Consider the following 14,426-nt stretch of genomic DNA (forward strand, 5'->3'; position numbering starts at 1 on the left):
TTGGCTATATTATTTAAAATATACATACTGAATTTATTAGAGGGCTGAATCTCCAGGGTAATGATTCTGGCAAACCATTCTCAAATTATGATACTGGGTTTCTGCACAGCGTTCTTCAGCATTTGTGGAAATATTGGTTGGGGAAGATTTACAGAATAACACACAAGATATAAAGTTTTAAACATTTGAAAATGGTTAGAAATATTTAAAGAGAATGTAAACACCCACAGCATGTTATGGTATTTAACACCAAAATGCTTGGAGTGCTAAAAAGGCAACTGACCATCATAGCTCAGTAGAATGTCAGACATTAATCTTTTCTCCAGAATTTAATAACACAGTCTCTTATATTACTTTACATGCTTTGTGCCAATGTATGCTTAATAGCATTTTCCAAAATATAATAAATTAAAAGATGCATTTGGAACCATTACAGATGCAAAACTTTAACTATTTTCCACCATGCTGTGAGCATTAAAAGAGATGAGCTATGGTCTAATTTAATATAATAAAATGTACTTAAGCTAAAGAAAAACACAAGTAAATAAGCATTTAATAGGTTAAACGGAGCACCCCGGAGCTCTTTGACACTAGTTTTACATTTGACAGAGGCCAAGCAGAGAACATAAAAAGCACAGGGGAGTTGCAATGGTACCAGCACAGACAAAAAGTCTGTCATCAAAGATTACAGGGTGGACTTGCCTCCGGCACAGGTAGCTGAGCATTCAGACCAGGGCAGGTGGTGCCAGGAGAAGCCCACCTCATTATCACCACTCCCTGTGCGCTGGATGGGGACGTTGAACTTGTAGTGTATTCCAAGGTTCTGCTCTTGAAGGAGGACCTGAAGGGGCATCAGCCAAAAAAATAAATAAAATAATTTGTGGAACCAGCTATAAGTGTTACTCACTGGTATCATGTGCTAGAAAACATCAATTCATATAGACAACAACAGATGATGAGCAGTGTAAGCATTAAACTCAAGTCACGTTTCTATTCATCTGCATATTCTTTTTTAAATAACCAAGTATCAACAGATCAGGCATCGTATTAGTTTAAGTCAGCCACAGGGTGAAGCTCAGACAGGAATCCCAGAACAATAGCTCGCCACCTTCTGCACATCCTCCTGGCCAATCTGATCTGAAATGTCCTATTTAAGTTGGTTCAGCAAACATATAGTTGTTGTTGTTGCCTCTACAAGCCACACCTCCACCTCAGTTCCTCCATTTCATGTCATTTATGTCATCTCTGCCTTAATCAGGCGCATGACCATTATCACTGATGACTTCCCTGTTTTTATGTGGACTTGCTGATATTCTCTGGAAGGGTGTAGGAGATTACTGTCTAGCTCAGAAAAGAGCCTTAAAATGGACTTGAGAGAACGAACTCTTTTTTTTTTTTTTTTTTTTGATGTTCTATGAGGCTCATGGTGAAAAAACAGGTCATTGTAATGTTTGGTGTTCAAAAAGTGTTTTTGTCGAAGCATGTATTGTAACAGACTTTCAAAATAAAATGATGGTCATATAGATGATGTAAGAACTAGATTTGGAACAAATGAAATGTTATATTACCATGACAACCAGATTTTCAGTGGTAGCACCCAACGCTTCTAAAGACTCTGGTTCATCAGAGGGTCTCTTGTAGTGGAAGGCTGTCCCTGCAATCTCAAACTTCCTGGGCCAGTCAATGGTCCACGCTCCATTGATGTAATAATCATCCCCTTCAGATTTCAAAGCTAGGAATTCAGATGACAAGAAAAGTTTTCAGAATGCTGAAATCAAAAACAGACAGGAACAGTAGCTGGAGACAATCATTTGTTTTGATGTCACTGCCATTGTTTGTCTTCTTCATCATCCTCAACCGCACCCCAAAAAGTCACTGACAACTCGCTATTTGGACACACTCAGCAGAACCAGACTCATGCTGCCAAGAAAGACATTCACGTGCACCGACACGTATGTGCATCTAATTTAGGAAGAGAAGAAAAGCACAGTTCAGGTGAAAGCTTGGACGGATCTCATGAATACCACTCTGTCTGGTTGTCAAAACAAAAGCTGGTCTCCAAGCACAACAGATCTGAAAATATCCACTTTCTCTGCATTGAAATAGGGCCAAATTGAGGAGAAACAATCCAACCGCTCACTCTTCTGACTCCTTGGCTCACGCTCTGCAGATCTCCCCCTCTGTAGCATTCACGCAGATTCGAAGAACAATAGTTTACTGCTCTTAATCATATCACAATCTTCTGCTCCAGAAATGCGCTTTCAACACATCTGGCACTGATTGTGGGCATTGTGACATTTGCCAATTTGAACATTATATTTATATTGTTTGACTAAAACTTAATAAAGATTTTTTTTAAATGCTAACTTTGCTGACCTAAATAGCAAGGACTCAGACAATGCTACAAAAGAAAAATATTATCATTATCATTGAGGTCACAGATCAACTGCATAACAAAGTAAATAATAGATCAAGTCTAACACAACAGCCAAAACTGCACTCTTTAAACTTTGATATATAGACATCATATCCCCCATAACCCCAGGGGACCAGGCAGCTGTCACCATGGCCCTGTAAATCTGGTCTCTGGTTCAAAGTATAACTTAAGCCCTCCATTAACACCATCCCCTATAAATTCAGCACACAGTCAGATGTCTTTCTCGCTTTAATCAAAAAGTGGCTTAATTGAACAGTTTTTTTTCTGATTGTTCTGTAAGGGGTGTGTGGTCTCAGACTGTTTTTGTCTTAACATTAGGCGACAGGACATTAAATGATGGGATCATCCTTTTGTTTTTGACAAAGACACAAGGAAATTACTAGAAATGTGGTTGACACAGAACTGAACAGATAATAGGAAACAGGATGACATTGCAAAATGCCAAGTCATCACACTGCAGTGATTTATAAGGCTTAAAGTGATTGATTAAAAGTAAAACAAGATCAAGTTTCTACGTCCATACTAGGGAGGCTGTGAAACTATACTGGTGACTCTATATGGTCAGATTAGATGACTCTGAAGAAAGCCATGAGTCAATAAAATTCTCCTACATACAACAAGTTTTCTTTAGAGCTTTAACCTCTTCAGATTTCTGCACTTCTGCACACACCTTAGAAACAGGTGGAGCTGTGCCAGAAACCTGTAGTCTGTTTACAAATACAGACAGGTCACGGAGCTACCCACAGGTTTTCTAAAATTTAATGATCTTGCATTAATTTGAAGAAATTAAATTAGATCATTTGAAAAACCTTACTGATGCTCTGAAGGTATGCCATGAAATGGTGTTGGCTCCATGAAGAGGTGATTTTCTCCATGAAAATGAACAATGATTTGAAACAGATTAAAAATCTTCTATCAGGCTAGAGGAGTCTTTAAGGACTCATTAGAAGAGCTGCTAGGTATTTTTAAATTACCTCATAGGCTTGTTAAAACATGCCCATTAATCAGCTTTTAGAGAAGCCAGGCGTTTTTTACTGTGACCCAAATGTTTGCACTGGTCAGCAACTTTTCAGAAGTTGTCTGTTAGAGAGATAAAATCTAATTTTTCTTACAATTTCTTAGTATATCCTGTCAGGCCAAGGCAAGATGTGTTAAGGTGGGATATCAGTTTCATCAGCTATCCAGAATATTATGACGTATAGGTTTTCTCGTTTCAGCATTTGAGTACATATCAATTGATGTGTCCAAAACCAAACATCTTTGATTATTTAACAATGTAGGCTACCAATAGAAGAATGGCAAAGGGTACACCTAGAAAAATGTTTGCCCCCTTCCTGATTTATTAGTTTGTTGCATATCTGTCACCGTTGAATGATTCAGATCATCAAACAAATTTTAATATAACACAAAGATAACCCAAACACATACAAAATGCAGTTATCAAATTGTGATTTTATTTATTAAAGGGGAAAAAGCTGCCCAAACCCACTGTATGAAAGACTAATTGCCCCCTAAACTCAATAACTGAATAACTGGTATGCCACACACAAGAAATGAAATCAACCATTTGCCATTAGTAGCACTGAGTTTTTCACATTGCTGTGATATAGCCTTCATTTTTTTCTGTTTTTAGCCCTTCAGAGGTAGACTTGCTGGTGTGTTTCAGATCATGGTCCTGTTGCATAACCCAAGTGTGTTTTAGCTTCAGGGCATAAACTGATAGCCAACATTCTCTTCCAGGATTTTCTGTGGAGAGTAGAATTCATTGTTCCATCAGTTCTATCAGAAAGTTTTCCAGGTTTCGAAGCAGCAAAGTGACCCCAGATCATCGCAATACCACCACTAACCTAGTAGCATATTATGAAAAAAAGAGCCAACCAACGAGCTAACATCATTTCGGTCTCCAGAGTTAGAACTGTTGCACTGAATATATTTCAGAAACATTATGGCTGTATACCAGCAGTAAGTGTGGTGATTTTGAATCAGTGCTAACATTAAAATGCTGATGCTAACATACATGCTGTGATAGTGCTAGCAGTTAGTGATTTAGCAGGTAACTATAGGTTACCAGCATAGCTGGACTGGCCATCGTGCATACTGGGCATTTGCCCGGGCCAATGGTGATTTTTTGTTTTTATGGGCCGATGGGTTTTTTGGGTTTGTTTACATAACGGTATAAACAATGAAAGGTGGTGAATTGGCCAGATGCTGGCAGATGTGTAAAAATAACTCAATTGCTTGGTGGTGGCTATGGCAGAGCTTCCACAGATTCAGTAACATGAGCAAGTGGTGGAGGCCAGCAGGTGGATGAGGGAAAGGGAGGCAGGAGGAGGAGAGTCCCGAGGCGGCCACCGGCCGAGTATAAGAGGGACTGAACTCCAGGTGAGAAGTTATGAATTGCAGTCTATCTGGATCAGATATAAACCAAGTTTAGATATAGTTTATTTTTGTTGTGCTGACTTTTTACAGTCAGTTACAATAACTCGCACTGCGTACTAGCTAGAATGACGGAGTTTCTGGGCGGGTGTTTTATTTTATTCATAAAGTTAGTTATTAGAGAACGGAATCGTCTCGTATTCAGAGAAAATATTACGCGTTTCGTATTGAGGTGAAAAGGAACGCGATTTGTCCGATACTTCAGCTAGAATAAAAAAAAAAAGACAATGCTGGAGCTATTCTGGGTCTTTACGCTACACAGCTGACTCTTCTTCTCTCATTCTCTCCACCTCCCTCTCCTGTTGCTTCTTCAATCATGAAACTGATCAGTGATCAGCTGATCGGCTTTTCTGACGGAAGTCCCGTCTCTCTTGCTTTTTTGTCGCCCACTTTGTGCCAGAAAGAGGAAACTAGCGGAGGTCGCGCTAAACAACAGCAGCACTTAAGCTTGATAAGCTGTTGTTAGAATTTATTTAATATTACTTTCTAGTATCAGCTGATGTTTGCTGGAGCCACAGCTGTAAACCTGCTGGTCATGATATCGGTTTGGATATGTGGTGAGAGGGAAACATGAAGATGAAACCAGGAGATGTCCTTACTGAATCATCAGAGCTGAACAGGTGATGGAGAAACAGGTTTACCTTTTAGGTGACATGAATGAGTTGAAGGGAAGTTATGAACTGTTTCTGAGAGACAAATGACACCAGGATCCTTTTCTAAGTAGCTGACAGCTGGTAACTGTGCAGGGGCGGGTCTAGTAAAGTCTTGCCAGGGGGGGCAGGTAGGGCATTAACAGGGAATGGGGGGCACAAAAAATACTTTTCTTTCTTATTCTCATTTAAAATGTCTCGCTTTTAATAAATAATTATCTGAATCTTACAACCAAAGTTTTCATTTGATGTAAACTGTATAGAAATCCATTATTGTACATAGTAATTTTTTTTCAGGGTCCCATCATAATTTCTTCAGAAGTAGCTAAGTACTGTATATGATGCCAGTATTTTCCCACATTTTCTAGATACTTTACCAGTACTGTGTGTAAAATGACATCAAAAAGTCAATTAAGTTTTATTCTTTCTCACCTGTCTTTCTGTCTCCTTTCACTTTTTAAAGGTTGCCATGTTAGAAAAAATATTTGCCATGTTAGAAAAAATATTTGCCCTGCCATTGATGTGGTAAATAAATAGTTTATGAAAATATCACTAAATCTGTCATTTATTATTTTTTAATATTCAGTAATGATCATGTCTCACCTCTAGTCTTCTCTGTCTTAATTTCAGGTTTCCACCATGCGTTGTAGATAGTTTAGGAGGTTAACTCGACAAAGCAGTCTTTGGGTTTCGGCTAAGTACTGATTAGAATACCAGAATAGGGAGGATGGTGTAGGTTTAAGTTTATTAGATTAATACATATACAGTGGCTTGCAAAAGTATTCGGCCCCCTTGAACTTTCCCACATTTTCTCACATTACAGCCACAAACATGAATCAATTTTATTGGAATTCCACGTGAAAGACCAACACAAAGTGGTGTACACGTGAGAAGTGGAACGAAAATCAGACATGATTCCAAACATTTTTTACAAATAAATAACTGCAAAGTGGGGTGTGCGTAATTATTCGGCCCCCTTTGGTCTGAGTGCAGTCAGTTGTCCATAGACATTGCCTGATGAGTGCTAATGACTAAATAGAGTGCACCTGTGTGTAATCTAATGTCAGTACAAATACAGCTGCTCTGTGACGGCCTCAGAGGTTGTCTAAGAGAATATTGGGAGCAACAACACCATGAAGTCCAAAGAACACACCAGACAGGTCAGGGATAAAGTTATTGAGAAATTTAAAGCAGGCTTAGGCTACAAAAAGATTTCCCAAGCCTTGAACATCCCACGGAGCACTGTTCAAGCGATCATTCAGAAATGGAAGGAGTATGGCACAACTGTAAACCAACCAAGACAAGGCCGTCCACCTAAACTCACAGGCCGAACAAGGAGAGCGCTGATCAGAAATGCAGCCAAGAGGCCCATGGTGACTCTGGACGAGCTGCAGAGATCTACAGCTCAGGTGGGGGAATCTGTCCATAGGACAACTATTAGTCGTGCACTGCACAAAGTTGGCCTTTATGGAAGAGTGGCAAGAAGAAAGCCATTGTTAACAGAAAACCACAAGAAGTTCCATTTGCAGTTTGCCACAAGCCATGTGGGGGGACACAGCAAACATGTGGAAGAAGGTGCTCTGGTCAGATGAGACCAAAATGGAACTTTTTGTCCAAAATGCAAAACGCTATGTGTGGCGGAAAACTAACACTGCACATCACTCTGAACACACCATCCTCACTGTCAAATATGGTGGTGGCAGCATCATGCTCTGGGGATGCTTCTCTTCAGCAGGGACAGGGAAGCTGGTCAGAGTTGATGGGAAAATAGATGGAGCCAAATACAGAGCAATCTTGGAAGAAAACCTCTTGGAGTGCAAAAGACTTGAGACTGGGGCGGAGGTTCACCTTCCAGCAGGACAACGACCCTAAACATAAATCCAGGGCAACAATGGAATGATTTAAAACAAAACATATCCATGTGTTAGAATGGCCCAGTCAAAGTCCAGATCTAAATCCAATCGAGAATCTGTGGCAAGATCTGAAAACTGCTGTTCACAAACGCTGTCCATCTAATCTGGCTGAGCTGGAGCTGTTTTGCAAAGAAGAATGGGCAAAGATTTCAGTCTCTACATGTGCAAAGCTGGTAGAGACATACCCTAAAAGACTGGCAGCTGTAATTGCAGCAAAAGGTGGTTCTACAAAGTATTGACTCAGGGGGCTGAATAATTATGCACACCCCACTTTTCAGTTATTTATTTGTAAAAAATGTTTGGAATCATGTATGATTTTCGTTCCACTTCTCACGTGTACACCGCTTCGTATTGGTCTTTCACGTGGAATTCCAATAAAATTGATTCATGTTTGTGGCTGTAATGTGACAAAATGTGGGAAAGTTCAAGGGGGCCGAATACTTTTGCAAGCCACTGTATACCAACAAGACAGTGTACATCACTGTCACAACAGCGTTTGTTTTCATTGAAAGGCTTTATGGTTTTTCCTATAATACCTGGTGGGCCAGTCTCTAGTCAAAATGCCCGGGCTGATTTTTTTGTCCCAGTCCAGCCCTGGTTACCAGTCTACTTATGATCATTAGCTAGACTATTTCAGAAGATTGTTGGAATCTACATCCCGTAAACCACCTTTCTCTTAATTTCAACAAAAGCAATCCAGATCCACATGTAAATTATACCTTTGCAAATGTAGGTAATAGTGTTTCCTTTTATCTCGTTGATAAAACAGATGAACAGTCACAGTTCTAGCTAACATGGAGAAATTAGTACATAAGGCAAAATACAGCTGCTTGTCATTGCAGATACAAGGACAAACTAAAGTGGACAGCATGGGCAATTTTAAGAAATTTCACAGCAGTCAATTTAATCACTCTATATGCATTTTCCTCAAATGCCAATCTTTTGAAGGCATGAGGATTTTTAAATATATTTAAAAATATAGTTTCAGTTAAATATACTTAACTTAGAATCAGAAATGTCAGGCTTATGGTGCCTGCAAGAGAAGCCAATTGGTCATGAAATCAGTGGGCTATCCAGCATTTATTAGGACCAAAGTCTCAACACCTTACACTTCTATCACTGCAGGTAATAAAAATCTAATAAAATAATTCTATACATGTGTCTTTATCATTTCAAGGGTGTTACTTACCGATGTAGTTCTTTGACATAGTCACTTCTTTGATTTCTATGTGAACAGAACCTTTTGGGATTTGAACCACCTCCATGTAGCCTGGAAGACAAGAACTAATATCGTTAAGATAGTGTTCCTCCCACTGAAACAACCGAAGTTCTCATTCCTATCTGACATGTTTTACAACACAGAGAACACACAGAGTTACATATCATACAACGTAGGAGTACATCTATAGAATAAATTCCAAATCATCCAAAATGGACAAAGCAATCTTCCAGTAGTATGAAACACTCTCCTTTTTTTAACACTTATGCACACACACACACACACACACACACACACACACACACACACACACACACACACACAGTATTTTTAGATGGTTTACTAGCCATACCATAGAAGGAGAAATATGTTTTCTCTTTTGCTCACTATAGACTACCTCAGACCACAACCAGCACCAAGTCCCTTTCTCTGCTAGTGACTCCTTCACTCCATTCCTTCACTGATTAATGAGAAAAGTATTGCATTTAGATGTGTCATCATAATTTTAGGTGGCTCAAAACATTTGCCATGTTAAAAAACAATTAAAAAAAAAAAATCACATGGTGATGAAAGATTATTTTTGTTACGTGAAGGATGTTTTGGCATTTGGACAATCTCCACTGACTTTAAATTTGTCACAGGTGGTTAGACATTTCTGCATATTCAACATGTATAAACTGCATTTTGCCCCCTTTCAGTAACTTACTGTAAAATCAATAGAGACAGAAGTGATCTGCTGGTTAAGGTAAAAGTTTGTAGCTACACAATCATCCAATGAATATTCCATATTCTTGTTTTGTTGGCTGATATGTTGAAACAATAGCTAACAATAGCTAATTTTGATTAAATATGACCAGATTTAATTAAATAAATGAAAATTAAACAACTTTAAGAGTAAAAGCTGAATTCTGTGGAACTTAGTTTTGTGGAACTTCGCTGTTTGTCCAAAATTGCTCCTTGACAAATAGTAATTGAGCCACCAAAACTGGCACACACGTACATTTATGATGACATAATGATCCCAGTTTTTTCTTGTGTATAACACCTTGTAAAAGAATGCTATCATTTTAATTTCACAACATCTAAAATACCACTTACCCATTTTTGATATCAACAAATTGTGATGTTTACAGTATCAATATTATAACACACCATTTGACTCATTAAGGTTTGAAGTTTATTGCTCTTAGAGACCTAGAGGTTCAACAAAAATAACTGTAAATGTATCTGAGGCTAATTAATTTTAAGCCATGTGACTTAGTCCAGCCTAAAAACGCATCTTTTCAGTCATTGCATGCATTTTTGTCAAGAACATGTTATTGAAATAATTAATGCATATAAATATGCAACCATAATGAAAGTTAAATTATAAATTAATCATTTACTTTATGGGTGTATATTCGATTGAACTTAATCTTGCATACCACTTTTTCATCACACCTATTACACTTAATGGGGGTTGATAACATCTGGGTAATGAGTCTAGCAGACAATGCACAGTTGGCATGGTCCTTTAATCGTACCAAGATACGACTGCATTTTGCTGTATAGAAACATACAGTGACTCCCATATTGTGTGTTTGCATGCAGTAACAGTCACATCAATCACCAATTTTTTTAAAATTTATTTATTTTTTTTTTACTTTTCTCAGTGTGATTAATTTTAACAGCTTAAACAGACTAAAGAACACTTTCTGGAATCAGATATGTTTTACCTCCTCTGGGTAGAGACTTGTTAAAGAGTCCTTCTGTGGCCTCGCAGGTGCTGCCATCCCCTCCACACACACGGCATCGGTCTTCTTTGGCATCTGAGCCCAGTATGTTGTCACAGCCAACATGCTTTTGAAGTTGAACAAAGTTAGAGATTGAGAATCAGCATCGTTTTAAATGAAAACTAGAAAAATGGTTAAATGTTTGCTTTATTTTGTACTATTTTACATTTAAAAAAGTTTTTTCAAAGATCAACTGGTTACATTCCAGAAAACAGGCTTTATGTCTTAAAAAAAATAGTTCAACCTTTTGTGAAATATAGCTATGTGCTAAACTATATCATGAAGGGAAATAATAGTTTATTGTGTCAGGTAATAATTAAATCATAGTTAGGTGCACTACACTAGTCCAGAGTCTGTTTATCCAGCTCTGTTCAAAGGTAACAAAATACACTAAACACTGTCCTTAAAGTTAATTTGATAAAGCTATACTGTTTATTTAAGCTCCAAAAAGTGGTGTAAAAATATTGTTTTGCAAGCATTATGTAAAGGTTAAACCAACCAGATTTAATGTGTTATTTACCAAACTACAAAGCACTACTGTGTGACTGTAGTAGGAATATTTTCATTAGTTATTACACATCCAGCGTTGTTTCTTTTTGTTTCCAGGCTTCATGCTTGGCTCAGCTAATTAGCCACCAGCTGTACAGTATCATTGTACAGTAACATCATAAGGGTAGCATCAAACGTCAGCATTTAACACTTAAGAAAAAGGCAAACAAAGAAATGTCCCCAAATGTCAAACGATTGCTTAAAAGCCAATAAAACCTTCCCTTTAAAAGAAATAGTAAGACATGACTGACATGTTCACTGTGGGGGAGTTTTTTGGAAAGAATTTGTTTGTTCCTGAAGGAAGTCCTCCGAATACAATGCCGTACTTTATTTATACAGTATTCACATAGGCCCATGCAAAGAGTAGTCCTTATTTTTAGGGAGCTTCAGTGGACACACAGTGCCTGTATACTGAGTATAAATCTTCATTCTTTACATTGAAAATCTGCCAAAATCCGTCAAAATACTTTTGACAAATCCAATTCTAAAAAATGTAAATAGATATTTAATGCAATGACTTACAAATCTTATAAACCTATATTTTTTTTCACAGTAGAACATAAAAAAAAAAACAACTCATCAAATATTTAAACTGAGACATTCTACTAGTTCATGAAAAATATTAGTTCATTTTAAATTTGATGGCAATAATACATCTCAAAGTTGGGAAGGGAGCAATGAAGGGAAGGAAAAAAAGTGGAACTAAAAGGAAACAGCTGGAGAAGCACTTCGTGACTAATGAGGTTAATTGGTAACTGGTCAGTAACATGAATACTTATAAAAAGAGCATCTTAGTCTTACTCAAAAGTAAAGATAGGCAGAGATTCCCCAATCTACAAAAAGTTATGTTGACAAATTGTGGAACAATTTAAGAATAATGCTCTTCAACATAAAATTGCTAAGACTAGCTAAATCATCAAAAGTCGCAGAGAATCTGCAGAAATCTCTGTGTGCAAGGGACAAGTCAGTACTGGACTGCTGCGATCTTTGGCCTTCAGGCAGCACTACATTAAAAACCTGATTCTGATATAGAAATTAAATCCAGAAATCATTGTCTGTTAACATAATTTGCAGTGCCGTCTACAAACGCAGGTTAAAGCTCTATCATCCATATGTGAACATGAGCTAGAAGGGCTATTGTCTTCTCTGGGCCAAAGATAATTTAAAATGGACTGTTTATATTCATTTTACTCAGTGTCCCAATCCTAGTCAAGTTAGCATTAATAGCTGTAACTTTTTTTCTATCAGAGAGAAGCTTATTAAGCTACCAGATTCAGAGTCTGAAACTAGCCAGTCTAACAGATATAAAATGTGTTGGCTCCAAATAACTTTTTATATGGAGTCCTTATGGACCCCATTAATTTTTTTTTAATCTGTGCTCAATTTGCAGTGATTGCTTCATTGCTTGATTGGAAATGCCTTGGAGCTTCACAGAAGGACTGCTGGTGTTCAGTAGGTTTTGACTTAAGGTTTTCATTATGTCATTTTTTTTTTTTACTATTATTTAAAGGCCTTTAAGGGCTACAGTGCCAGTAGTACTGTCTGTTGATGGTTAGTTCTAAAGCATTTCAGTATTATGCAAAGAACTGCAGGCTTACTGCTAATACTTTACATGAGAACATCAATTTTACATTTTACACGTACATTTACTTCCATAAAAATGTGAATGCAGCACTTAAACTTAGAGAACTGAGAGCACTGACAGCTTTATGAAAATTACTTTCATTTTTGTTACACACAAGGATAAAGCCATAAAGTGCAAACTGTCCACATCAGAAAGAATCCACTCGTGCTGGCAGAACATTTGCAAAGACAAAAAGACAAAGCTATTAGCGAAGAACTCTGAAGGGTGTTAGCTTAGTGATTTTGTGTTAGTGTGGTAGCCTAAAGTTTACATTAGTAACTGTAATTATGTGTCAGTGCATCAGTTCACTCATATTGCGGATTAATAAAAGAATGTCTACAGTAGATGAGCATTATCTGAAAGTCATGCCCTTAAGAAACAGGAAAAAAAAATCTAACAAAGACATCACATCTTTGTTGATTTATTTCTAACAGCACCTGAGAGATACATCTGGCCGTTCAGCTGACCCATCTACTGTTTGCCAAAGCGTCACTGGAAATAGTGGCTCTCAATAAGCTATTGTTGAGGAAGTGAAACATTGTGAAAATGCTAAGGTATGCTAAATTACACAAGAACTGGTCTGAAAATCTGTGAAAGTGGGCCCTATGGAGTATTGAATCCAAATTTACATTTCTTCGGTTCAAATCGATATTTACAGAGGAAGCCAGGAGAGACGTACAAATGTCTACAGCAAGGTTCAGGCTGTGTTGAAGAATAAAGGTGGTATTCCCCAAATACTCCTTGAACTGTACAAACTCTGTTTGTGCCTTACATACTGTATTTCCATTTATTTGCACATTTCAGTAAATCGCTGCAACTATCATGCAGTGGTGAATATTGTATATGTGTAGAAATGCTCTTAACTTGCACACATGCACAAGCAAGATTACTACTTGTTTGTGTGATGTTAGGGAATTAGAATCACTCTAAATTCGGCAGGCTTGCAGACATAGCACTTTCCGAGCACTCAAAGCCCTTTTTTTTTTCCCTCAAAGCACCTTTTACTAACACGTGTCATTCATCTATTCACACACAGCTTTAATCAATGCCTATCAATGCCTGAGGCAGAGCTGCCCATCATCTGCCATCTATAGTATGTCACGCCTTGATTACTCTATATAAGAAAATACATTGATCTTGAGATAAGCTGTTCTAAGAGCGAAGCCTACTCCAAAAAAAAAAAAAAAAAAAAAAAAAAAAAAAAAAAAGGGAGGAGAGTTTATGACTGAAACTAAAGAAACTAAAATAATTAAGCTTCCGAGGAGGAAGCCAGAGAAGGCGTAGCTTTCCAAAGTGTTTCCTCAGGAGAGTCGACAGTTACAAAAAAAAAAAAAAAAAAAGGAGCTCAGGCTACAATAACTAAGACAGTCAATGTTGTGTCCCATGAGACACAGACAACTAAAGAGGGAAAAATTTTGACATTCAAGTTGATTTGGAAAAAAGGAAGGAGGAAAAGAGGAAAGTGGGTGGAGGAACACCTGATCTGCCAGCTTGAGATGAGAAACCCACTGCAATTATTGAAATAACATCCACAGATGAGTTATTGGACATTTATGTTGATTAAAAAGAGGGTAAAATATCAGCTGACCAGGGTTTGAGAGCAGCAGTGACACAAAACCTGATGACTACAGACGGATTTCGTTGTCATTGATCCTTACAGTTGTCCTGTGGGTTTCCTAGGTTCTTTTTTTACTCTGTCACAATCTCCAATGTTATTCGTAATCGTTCCTCCTCCCTTTCTCTCTCTCTCCCACCACATGTGCACAGCATAGCAGTTTTGAGTGTTTCTGAGATCTTTCCAGGCAGACAGTGTTCCAGAGATTTAT

General features: G+C 37.8%; 1 protein-coding gene across 3 annotated transcripts in view; it reads right to left on the reverse strand.

The window, feature by feature from the left end:
• adamts6 (ADAM metallopeptidase with thrombospondin type 1 motif, 6) overlaps window positions 1-14,426 on the reverse strand; it is a 77,987-nt gene that overhangs the window by 17,436 nt on the left and 46,125 nt on the right. For all 3 annotated transcript variants that reach the window (XM_085280271.1, XM_085280272.1, XM_085280273.1), the window contains 4 exons: window positions 10,371-10,494; window positions 8,626-8,706; window positions 1,569-1,732; window positions 703-841 (listed from right to left, as the gene is read on the reverse strand). In XM_085280271.1, the coding sequence (XP_085136397.1) occupies window positions 703-841; window positions 1,569-1,732; window positions 8,626-8,706; window positions 10,371-10,494 (508 nt within the window). The remainder of the gene's footprint in view (window positions 1-702; window positions 842-1,568; window positions 1,733-8,625; window positions 8,707-10,370; window positions 10,495-14,426) is intronic.

This window comes from Mchenga conophoros, linkage group LG7 (genome assembly GCF_057382185.1).
Source record: "Mchenga conophoros isolate Kocher_MC1m ecotype Shallow Benthic linkage group LG7, M_conophoros_male_GT1.1, whole genome shotgun sequence".
Taxonomy (NCBI): Eukaryota; Metazoa; Chordata; class Actinopteri; order Cichliformes; family Cichlidae; genus Mchenga; species Mchenga conophoros.